Source organism: Hippopotamus amphibius, chromosome 3, assembly GCF_030028045.1.
Source record: "Hippopotamus amphibius kiboko isolate mHipAmp2 chromosome 3, mHipAmp2.hap2, whole genome shotgun sequence".
NCBI classification, from domain to species: domain Eukaryota; kingdom Metazoa; phylum Chordata; class Mammalia; order Artiodactyla; family Hippopotamidae; genus Hippopotamus; species Hippopotamus amphibius.
Window position 1 is genome coordinate 173,417,924 of NC_080188.1, and position 12,200 is coordinate 173,430,123.

The following is a 12,200-nucleotide window of genomic DNA, read 5'->3' on the forward strand; positions in this document are numbered from 1 at the left end:
CTGAACCCAATGGGACTCTGGACAAGCCTAAAGACATGCCCAGATTTCCAGCCTGTGCGGAGATTGCACGAAACTGCCGGAGAAATTCACAAACAAATCTCCAGGGGATTGGAATCTGGCAGTCGGTGAGCCTGGAAGACAGTTCCAATGTAAGCTAATTTTCATTTTTTCTCTGGATTTTATAGCAAGTCTAACACATATTTAGATTTAGATTTGTGAGGACCCACGCTATCCAGAAGTGGAGTAGCTATCCTCATTACTGGCTGCTAGGACATTATTATTTCCACCCTAATTAACTCCTTTTCACCCATCGATACTAAAGAACTTGGCAAGGATGTCAAAGAAAAGTAAGCCCATATGATCTGTCCTCTGAGAAGCAAGGGAGGGAATGATTATTATATCTGATTTGTAAACACCTAAAATGTGGCAAAGAGAAGTTTAATCGTTGGCTATTATTTAAATGGCAAAACATAAATGAAAAGGAAACGAGAAATGAAACAACTTTGCAATCACAGAGTGCCCAAAGTGGTTAGGTTAGGATAGAACATTTGCTTTTCTGTATACAGGTACCATATAAAAAAGATTCATTTTTCTCTTTGTAATAAGGAATTTATAAAGACACACTCAGGTGAGAGGTTTTTTTGGAAAGATCAGTAGCAATTCCATCTGGTCACACTTCAAAAATCAAGTTTGGACATTTATTAAAAGAAATTTGTGACTATCTAGTGATGAAAAAGTCATTACTAAAGCACGGTAATAGAGATAAACTTTACAGATAGAAAGGATAAAAGTTTGAGAAAAGAATGGCTAAACAGATTTCACTATGAGGCTGAGTGAAATTATATAAATTTATATATGACATCTTGTCCTAAAAAACAAGGGGACAAAACCCTAACAGAAACAAAAGCCTTCCTTCAAAAGGGCCACACATCATGTGGAAGCTCACAAAGACCACTTATTTCTTGGGTATTTATCACATGCAGGCTAACCTGTGACCCTCTCCAGCCCCCATCTCCCATCCTCACATTCAGATCTGCTTGCAGGCATTTTGCACCCAAGTATAAAGCACATCTCCTCAAATGGGGCATATTAGTCTGACTGTAGCTTCTCTCTACCCCTTCTGGGATCAAAGCCTGGGAAAGAAAAAAAGGGTGCAATAAAAACTCGATTTTCATGCCATCATTTCCACCTCATGAATTATATATCTGCCCCTGCATCCTAGAGGTACAGCAGTAAACCCAGGTAGTGCCCATGAGTCACTGAGAAGCCCACGTCCCAGACACAGCTAACAGCGCTACCATCTGGAATACAAATAATAAAAGGGAGGCAGAGAGAAGTCCAAGACAACACAGAAGAAAGAATCTAAGGAATGATGGAGCAGATGGAATAAATTAGTGGTGGAAGCATTGTTGATATCAGTTACTAAATGTGTAAAAACAATACAACTGCCCACCTACGTTTAAGTAAGTGCAGCCACTTTGCTGAAGCTAAACTGGTCCCCAAGGACTCCTCACTGCTGCCTTTCCACTCCCAGTTCCCTCCTACACATTCCTATCAAGGTTGTACTCGTATAGTCATGACACTTAAAAATATCTCTACTGGTTGCTTTAAGAAAACACAAATATATTTACATTTAAATCCATGGAGTGCTAGATTTACAAGGAGAGAGAATACCGAACCACCATCTGTGTCTGAGACATCAGAAATGTTCAACCATATCAGAGAGGAGATAATACACATCCCTTTAAAATGCTCCAAAGACTCACGTGCCTTTAAACACTTCCCTTTATAAACGTGTATAAAGGCTAACCGTTCCAGGAGCTTCTCACAGGGATTTACTTTAAATAGTTCATTCAGCTTTTTAAGCCCATTATTTTCTGTCCTGTTGTTATTGGGAGATGGTGACTGTTAACTCTTCTCTGTATAAAACTTTTACTACGTGAAAATACTACGTCAATCTTTATCCTCTTCTTTTAGGCTTAAAAATTCCAATTCTTTTAATTGTTCGCCAAAGGTATTATTACCAAGCTTTGATATTATTTTTGTTACCTTCACCATGTTCTGTGTTTTCTAATGGCTAGGGAAGTTAGACCCAAAGAGAAAACAGAATCAGATGGATGGTGAGATTAATGACAGGCAGTGAAATACTCGGGTTTTCTGCTGGTCCCACTCACATTTATCGGCAGGTAGTTTGTCGTTTTAAGAACAGAGTCAGGCTACCCACAATGAACAATCATTTTTAACAATTTAACTGTAATTTTGAAACAATTCAGTCTTTTCTGGCTTATATAAGAATTTCAGTTTTACCACTGTCTACCAGATACTTTTACCTCTAGCCTTGCTCTTTCTTAATGTTATTCTATTTCAGGTGATTTCTTCATTTATTCAAGAACTATTGGTAGATGGACACTTTTCTCCCAAGATGTGACCTGGGTGCTATTGTTTACAATTATCTGCGAGTGTATTAATTGATCCCTGTCCAGTGCCTCTCAAAGTGTAGTTGAGAACCACCTACATGAGAAGGACCTGAGGTATTTCTTAAAAAAGCAAATTCTTGGACTTTGCACAGGACTTGATATGTAGAAACTGGGAGGGATTGGCAGAACCTAAGAACTACATTTTAAAAATAATCACTCCAGGTAATTCTTGAGCACACCTTAAAAAAACAAAACCAAAACCAAAAAACTATCAGCTGAGTATATTGCCCACGTGAAATGAGTAAAGACAAGGTGTGGCCAGAACAAGTCTCGAGTCTTCCACTGGATGGACCATCCCATTTCAGAACAATCTACAGTACTGATCCAACATGTGGTCAACTCCTAAGGTGTCTTCTTAAATTAGGGGTAGATCATTTGGACTAGAATGACACACCTGCTAAATTTAAAAAGTGATTCCTCCTTTATCTCTTTGACCAATCATTCTGTCACAGAACATGACACTAGATAAAGGAGAGTATATTCTTTATAAATATGAGACTTAGAGAAGTTTGTCCTAGAACTCTTCTTAGTAGAAAAGCCAAGCTTGCAGGCACATAGGCTTTATCATTCAACCCCCTTTTCTTTTAAGGTGGTATATACCACATGGCTTTTCTTCCAGTCTTCTGTAAACTCCCCATTCCTTTAAGAACATCAGAATGATTGGACAGTGACTCCAATGAGTCTTACTAAGCAATTCTTTACCTAATCTTCCTCCAGATCAGCTTGGCCTCTCAATCTCTTAATGCATACGCACCTGCCACTGTCTTATGAGAATAAATAGTGGGAAGAAGCATTAATTTTTTGTTGAGTAACAGAAGCCACTCAGTATTACTGATAAATGAGATTCAATTAATGTTCATTGAACATTCATACAATAGGTGCTTGCACGTCCTTTATCATGTTCTGCCTCTCATATCCACCCTATCTTAGTCTCAGTTCTCTCTCGCCAGCTAGAACAAGGATAGAAGTAGCAAAACCAAAAGCAGAACTGGCCTTGGGTTGAAGCCAAGGAAGCACAGTGCCAACAGATTTCCAAAATGCAACCTATCCAGTGAATAAGAAATCAAGGTTAACCGAGAGGGCCACAAGTCTGAACAGAGGTTCTTTAAGAGAAGGACCCATGGGTATAACCAAGATTGAAATCTACGTAGAAGGCAAAAATCCCCAAGAAACAAGAGAGATTTACAGTTATTCCTAAAAAATCAGCATGATCCACGTTCTTCTGAAGTACATACGACCTCTTGGAAGGCCGCAAATGACACCCTGGTGCATCTCTGTAGATTTCTGAATCCAGTATCTGACCAACAAGTTTAAAAGATAAATTGTATCCATCTAATTTTAAAGCTGAGGAAACTTAAATTCAGAGAAGCTAGCAGGTTTTTCAAGGAAACATGTACTAGGGGATGGCACTGAGGTTCAAGCCTGCCTCCGGACCCCTGACAACCTTCCTCTGGCTCCTCCCGGCTGCCCTCATTGCAAGGTTTTCTGACTCCATACATGACAAGGCTGTAATTCTCTCCTTCAGCTTCTACTCCTTCCCTATCTTTCCTTCCACTGTGCTACTCCTCATAATACTGGTGCAATCATTCTCAATTTGAGACTCAAAGGTCTACCTTCAACTCTCTCTCTGCCTTTAGAGGGGTAGAAGCAGGTGTCACTGAAGAATTAGGCCTGTATTTTTCAAAGGAATAAAACACATCCTACCATTCAGGAGCTCACAGACTGTTGGAAGGACAGAGCTGTCATATAATCTTGAAATAATGCGGTAAGTGAGAAGACAGGCATTTATAAGGGTACGTAAAAGAATTTATAGGAGAAACAGTAGCCTGTCCAGAGAGACTTACTTGAAATACCCTAAAAAAGTCTTTAAAAGTTTTCTAAATTTATTGGACACCTCAAGAACATCAAGTAACCATAGCTACCTTCAGTATATAATAAATACTCATAAAGCTATAAACTGGGCAGGAGTGGACAATTTCTTGATTCTTAATATGTTTACATTGTTTCAATAAGACCCCACACTTACCCAGTGATGTATATTCTTCCTTAGGCAGTGCCACTACAAATACGTTGTATCATTCGGCAATTTACACAGCAGCTTAGCATCAGGTATTTCACTTGACTCTCACAGGAGTTTTGCGAGAAAGCCAGACAGATACTACACGTAACTAACAAGGGTAAACTCAGAATTTGAACCTAATTCTTCTGACGTCATTCTACTTCTGTCTTCCACCACAGCTCTTTTTTTTGTTTTTTTTGAAAAAGAAGAAGCACAGCTCTACAAGAACCTACGAAATGTTGAAGAGAGAATATCAGAAACTGTAATCCAAAGTGGGGGCTGCTGGGAGGCAGGATGCACTTGCAGGAGATACGTGTTCACAGAAAAAGCAGAGCCAAAACGTGGGTCAATGGGCACTCTGTGGTAATCATCCTACAGGAAGGAAATTAGTCATTTCTATCCAAAAGGAGGCTGGAAGTGTGGTCTTCATTTCCAGCTGCATTCCCTAGAGAACAACATGTTCTTAGTTTAAGTGGAAGCTAGGACTGTAGACTTTGTTAGAATTAATAAATATGACTTTTTGAAAGGAAGGAAGGGAGGAAGGAAGAAAGAAAGGGAGGGAGGGAAGAAAGAAGGAAATAAAGAGAAGGTAACACTTACATGGTCTAGCAGTATCCTGGGTTTGTGTATGAACATTCACTTCAATTATAGCCCACAAAATGAGGAAAGCCTCCCCCGTCCCCCTCCCCCCACCCCTTCATCCTGGGAAAAGACTGCACTCAATTGGCCAAGCGTTTGGCGGAATGAGTCTTTGTTTTCTACTCTTATCATTGACTATTTGTGTGCTTGTCTGTAATTTTAATGGGCACAGGTCTGGGATGAGGGAGAACAATTAGGAAACAACTGCAATAGCCCAGGTGAGAGATGTTGAGGCCCCAACATGGGGGCAATGGTAGGAATGAGTAGGGCTCCTCGTGTAGTGATCTGGTGACGGCTGGCCTGGTGACCGACTGGATTCAACAGTGTCTACAAGTGATTTGCGAATTACGGATCTCAGTGGGTCGCCAGGGAATGGCCTGTTCCCCTCTCTTCTTTTGTTCTTTCCCTTTTCCTACCTTCAGAGTTTGCATCTAACCATGTAAAGACCAACCAGCAGCTCTGCCCTGCTTTCTGCTGCACTGATTCAGTAAGGATTCAGAGTGGCTTACGGTGCATAACAGAGGCCACTACCTGATAAGCATCTCTCATGGACCAGGCATGGCATGATGCTTAAATATTTATGTCTGTTATCACATTCATCCTTCATCATGGCTCCTTAAAATGGCTGGGTTGCCCCCACTTTCCAATACAGATTAAGACACGAAGGCTCACACCCTTCAGCTGACTCAGGATTTGAACCTATTTTTGTTTAACTTCAAAACTTCTCCACCAACCAAATTACCACTCCCTGCCCATTTGCGACTTACAAAAGAAATAGAAAGTGCAAGGAGTGTCTAGGTCAAGACGGCGAAACACAAGAAACAGCTAGAAAAATAGAATTTAAGGTGTGAACGGGTTTGAATTGCAGATACGTGGTACACACGTGCTCTTGAGACAACGGGAGCATAAGGGACCCTGGGAAGATGGCATTGTTTACACAAGATTTTTTAGAGGAAACCTTCAGAGCTGCCTCTAAAAGAAAAGTGAGAGGCATAGAATAGTGGAGAATTGAAGGCTCAGTCTCTGTGGCCGAGGGGATGGGACACAAACAGAGGTGCAGAAGTGACACAATGCGGACAGTGGAGTGAGACAGTGAGGGGACGCGTTCATTGCCTTGGGCAGACTGAGAGCGATAAAGAATGACGTGCTTCACTCTTACAAGGCTGAATGTCTTAAGAGGACATCTTAGAATTAAATTCACTATTGGAAAGCCAAAAAAGAAAACTCGTTTTAGACACTGGGGCACAAGGTTTCAGATTTCCGTGCCTCACGTTTTAAAACTTGCTCTCACCCCCCTACCCCTTCTCGACTTATCTTGCCTCTGGGTCTGTTTTCCCTCCGTCTGTCTCTGACACTCTTTGGTTCTCCCTAACATATTTAGCTGACTTTTTCCAGTAAAGAATTCAGTGTCTGCCAAGTTGTCCCCAGAACAGACCAGTTTCAGCCTCTCTTGTCCTTTCTTTCCCATTCTCACCCTCCCGCTCCGCCTTTCTTATTACTTATCTCTTTGGAACTGTTTCTACTTCTTCCCATGCACCCCTCTACCCAATTTGTTTTCCTTTCCTACAGGTATTGATTCCTCTTCTTTGTTCCTTCCTTCCACTCCTTTAAGTGCTTTTTTTCCCTCTTCCTAGCCTTTGCTGGGAAACCAGAAGCAAAATCATGTCCTGTCAAATCTTGTCCTACCCAGAGAGTCTCAGGAAATACTGTAGAATAATCAGAATGTCAATAATGTTGGCTAGAATTATTGCTAGACAAGTAAGCTTCAAATTACAGATCCAGAGTCTAGAAACCTTCTTATCTGCTCCCACAGTGGCCAGAGCAGTAATTTGCAAACTTAAGCGGTCTTCAGAATCTCCCTGAGCCCTTGTTAAAGCACAGGTTGCTGGGTCCCACCCCAGCATCTGGGATGGGGCCCGAGAAAGTGCATTTTTTCCAGGTTCCCAGGTGATGACAATTGTGCTGGTCCAGGGGCCACGCTTTGAGAACCCCTGGAGTAGGGGGGTACCAACAGGCGTGTGGTGGTCAAGCCTCAGCTATGCGTGATAGCAGGTGGGGAGGGGGTGTAAGAGGGAATGCAGTTTTGTTCCCTATCACATCAACAAAGGAGCTGAAAGAAGCCTGGGAAGCTCTGGATAAGGTATGGAGAGCCTGTGCTGGGGTGCAGCATGGAGGGAGGACAAGTGGGGAAAGCTCTGTGTTGTAACCTTCTGGGAAACACCGAAGCCAGCTCCAAGCCCTGCCATCCACCCTCCTTCTTGTGATCATGCATGGAAGCAGCAGAAGGGAATTCTCAGGGTCCCTTTGATCTTGTCCCAATTCTCGAGTCCTCTGTCTGTTTATCTCCCTCCTTCCCTGGCTTCCTCTTCCCCCTTGTTACCCCCTGCCTGGTGGATGAGTCACTGGCCCTCCTCCCCATCCCACTGCCATCTGTTTTTCTAATGATGGCAGAAGATGAGCTGTTTTATTGGCCCACACCATAACAAAGCATACTGCATGCTAGCATTTTTCCTGATGCACTCTCAGGACGCGATTTTTATTGGTATCATTTCCCCACCCAGTTCTCCCTTTGTCTGAAACCCCACCCTTGTCCCCTCTTTGGCCTCATGTAGATCCCAGTTTCCCAGAATTAGATCAAGAGAAACAGAGATACAGGAGAATCCAGGGACTAACAGGCATGTGGGTTGGGTGTGTATGGAGGGGAGGGTGCTGGAAGTCAAAGGCAGTTAAACAGTTCTCTCTAGCGCACAAGGCATGGCCAGAATTACTGAGCATTGCTCCTAAGTGGCTTAATTACTTCCAGTGAGAGATTTGGACAACAAAGCCTGACTCTCGCCTGAGACTACAGTATTTTGTATTTGTTACTGGCTATTCCCAGGGTGAGAGAGCTTAAGTAGTGTGTGTGTGTGTGTGTGTGTGTGTGTGTTTGTGCGCACGTGTGTGTAGTATCCCCCTTGGTAGGATTCCTGGGTCATGCTCCTTCACCAAGCCTCTGCCTCATTCTTGACTTTTCCCTGCAAAAACTCCTCTTAATCTAGTTAAGGAATTCACAACCCCTGAGTCCCCCACTGGTAGGGGAATGCCCTGTGTGAAGAAGTGAGCAGGATTCCTTGAGGTAGTAAAGGTCTGGTTTGGGTTAATCAACAGTGGACTATAGGTCCCCCTCAGAGGTCGAAAACAGAGATGCCTGTGTGACTCAAGCAGTTGATGTCAAAGAGAGATGCCCAGTAGGTGAGAAGCTACAGGGTCTGGCGAGAACCAGGTTGAATTGGAGGGCAGCTGCCCTTCTGGCATTGTAGACGCAGATCAAGCAAATCGTTGCTATGGTTGCCAGATATTCTTATTTTTAAGAGTAAAATCTTTGCACAAAGAGTTTTATATTTATTTTTATTTGGTGTGTGTGTGCATGTGTGCTTGTGTGTGTGATGTTACATATACACATATGAATTTTATGTGAAAATCCCAATTTTTAAGCATTAGCAATCAAAACAAAATTGTTTTTAGACACTGCTCTGGCCAAACCCCTGACTGTGGGCCATTGATCTGCAAAACTCTGATCTAGCTAAGCTCCAGTGAGACCCAGTTAGAGAATCCCAGAACCATAAATAATTCTGACTTGCTTTTAACTTATTTTTTTATTCAGGCATTTAAAATGGAACCCTGGAGATTTTGCTAAAATTAAAAAAAAAAAAGGGCAAAATCAGAAATCCTAATATTTGTACTTTGGGGATTGTGGAGCTAAGCTTAAGAGATTACACAAAGGACACAGGAGCTGGGAAAGGGCAAGATATTGAACTAGAAGGACTCAACTCTCTGCAAGTTGACCAGAACCGAGCGCTCTGGTCTGGGTCTGGGGGAGGGGAGGTGGCTTACCTCACAGGACTGGATGCAGTGGATGAGGAGGGGGTCTGGGTGCCACTGACGCCGCCCAGTGCACATGATGCTCTGAAGGGGAAGATGGAAAACAAAAGCAACAACATCTGGTCAGTGAGGGAAGGTGCAAATCCTGAGTTTATCCCACCAGCCCGACCCCTTCCCTGAGGATAGAGCCCAGACTGTGCCTGGTGAAGTGGTCCAAGGCCATCGTCTGGTCTTTCCTGTGGAACTGCTGATCCTGCTGGGTGGAGCCAAAGTAGAAACTCTCTGTGGAGAGAATTTTCATCCTCTACATTATCGTCACCCTCCCCGAGCTATCAAAATTCCAGAATGGTGTAGGTGTGGTTAAAAAAGCATCCTCCACAAGAAGATGACTTTAATTTGGCTCTAGGCATCATATTGGTTCCATTTGTTTTGAAATTTTAAATAATGTTACAAGAAATTATGAGACAGCTGTGCTGATCAGGAAGCACTATGGAGTTTTAAAGGCCGAGAAATAGAGCTTCATAAGAAGACTCTGGGAAAAAGGGATCTCAGGAGTCCTAGATCACAAGATGTGAGTGCCCAAGCAAGGTGTGGCGACCAAACTGTACTCTATGCAACTCTTGGTAGCACCATTTATCCCCCTCCTTGTGGGAAATAAAAGAGGGTCTACACGCTGGACAAATAGGCTTACTGTGAAACCTCCAGGCCTCCAAATTGCACCAGCATTAAGCTGGTGAGAGTGTGAAAATGCGTCTGTGTCAAAACACTGGTGACTCTCTCTGATTCCCAATGGCCATTTCCTGATGCGCCTTTAAACAAATAGTCATATACCCTTTGTGAATAACAATAGCTCATTTCCATGGACTCTTTTTTCTTTTAATTTTTGTATTTTAAAATTTCCGGGGGCGTTCCTGCTGGCAGCGTGGTCAAGAATCCGCCTGCCAATGCAGGGGACATGGGTTCGAGCCCTGGTCCAGGAAGATCCCACATGCCGCAGAGCAACTAAGCCCGTGCGCCACAACTACTGAGCCTGTGCTCTAGAGCCCACGAGCCACAACTACTGAAGCCCACGCACCTAGAGCCCGTGCTCCACAACAAGAGAAGCCACTGCAGTGAGAAGCCTGAACACTGAAACGAAGAGGAGCCCCCACTCTCTACAACTACAGAAAGCCCGGGCGCAGCAATGAAGACCCAATGCAGCCAATAAAAATAAAAAAATAATTTAAAAAAAAAGTTAAAAAAAGTTTCCAAAGATAAACTTCAAGAAGAGATGAAGTCCCATAAGAGGTTTCAAAGAGAAAAGGAGATAACCTGTTACCGATCCACCAATCTGTGGACTTTCACACTCACATTTTAAATTTAGTATAGTAGAAATTAAGAGAAACCAGAAGAAAAATAATGCATTGTGAGATATGTTTTACATAAAATAGCACTTCAGTAATGGAAAATTGTACATTCTAGAATGCTAAGACTGTACAATAATCAGATTGGAGACATTTGCATACATTAACCTGTAGGTATATGAATATATACTTCACAGTCAGTTATGAAAATGCAAATCTGCAGTATTTTTCTGGAGTTATATTACTATAAACTAAAAGTCCTCCTTCATAGCTTCACTAAAGAGGAGATAAATACTGTAAATCCTAAGAAAATTTTTTGATATTCAAAACTCTATACTGTAATAATGTAGAAGGCAAGTTTGCTTACATTATCATTGCACTAAACAAGAAAGAATTATCAAATATCAAATATCAAATTATATATATATATATATATATTAGTCATTCCTTGAAATCCACAGGGGATAGACCCCAGGACCCCCACGGATGCCAAAATCCAAGGATGCTCAAGTCTTTTACATAAAATGACATACTATTTGCATATGTATACTTTAAATCATCTCTAAATTACTTACAATACCTAATACAGCGTAAATGCTGTGTAACTAGTTGTAAATACAATGTCAGTGCTATGGAAACAGTTGCCTGAAAGCAGCAAATTCAAGTTTTGCTTTTTAGAACTTCCTCAATTGTTTTCTTCTGAAAGTTTTGTCACCAGATAATGGTAATGGCAAAATGCCATAATCTGAACCCTTGAAATGCAAATACATGGCAACTTTGTTCCTTCTCATGCACTGAATCCACTAGGGACCCCCAGTCCTCACCCTAGTCAGTCAGTCATTCAGTTCAGACCAGATGTATCACTCACTATGAGCCAGTTTCCCCAGGGAGCAAGGGGGATCTGAAGATCCACCAGTCTTGTCACTGCCCTCAAAATCTACGGAAGGAGGTAGCCAGAAGTACATCAATTCCTCCACGTGAAGGGTGTCAGCACCCTGACATGACGACCATGGCCAGAACTTGCCAGAACGCTCTGAAATGACTGGATCAGTTTCTCTTATGCTCTTCATACTTTCTACCCCATCCACAACCTTTATACGTGCAGAAGTGTTCATCTTCTAATATTTGAGAAATTCTAAAAATACACTGCAAAGGGAAAAAAAAAAGAAAGAAGGAAAGAAAGAAGAAAGAAGAAAGAAGGGAAGGAAGGAAGGAAGGAAGGAAGGAAGGAAGGAAGAAGGAAAGAAAGAAAGAAAGAAAGAAAGAAAGAAAGAAAGAAAGAAAGAAAGAAAGAAAGAAAGGAAGAAAAGAAAGAAAGAAGGAAGAAAGGAAGAAAGAAAAAAAGAGAGTCTATCTTTTCTTTTTCTCCAGTGCTCTTTTCTCTTATTATTTCCAGTTTATTTTTTACATCTTTTTGTTTTGTTTTGTTTGTTTTTGTTTTTTTTTGGGGGGGGGCATACCATGTGGCTTGTGGGATCTCAGTTCCCTGACTAGATATTGAATCTGGGCCATGGCAGTGAAAGCCCAGAATCCTAACCATGAGGCCACCAGGGAGCTCCCCTACATCTTTGTATTTTTATGTAATTTAGTTTTATTATTATGTGATATATGTTCACAGTATAAAATATGAAAGGCATAAAAGGATACACAATCCTCCTCCTACACCTGATCCCCGATTACACAATTTCCTCCATCCTATTTTTAGTTCTTTTTTTATCATTACAGAGATAGTCCATGAATACACATATGTATATAAAATTATTTCCTCACACAAATTATAAAATACTATAATTTTATTTAGTGCTTGAGTTTATTGCTGTT

General features: G+C 41.7%; 1 protein-coding gene across 1 annotated transcript in view; it reads right to left on the reverse strand.

Moving 5' to 3' along the window:
* Positions 1-12,200, reverse strand: part of PAPPA2 (pappalysin 2) — a 266,326-nt gene that overhangs the window by 31,728 nt on the left and 222,398 nt on the right. The window contains exon 20 of the mRNA XM_057730056.1: positions 9,049-9,120. Coding sequence (XP_057586039.1) covers positions 9,049-9,120 — 72 coding nt within the window. The remainder of the gene's footprint in view (positions 1-9,048; positions 9,121-12,200) is intronic.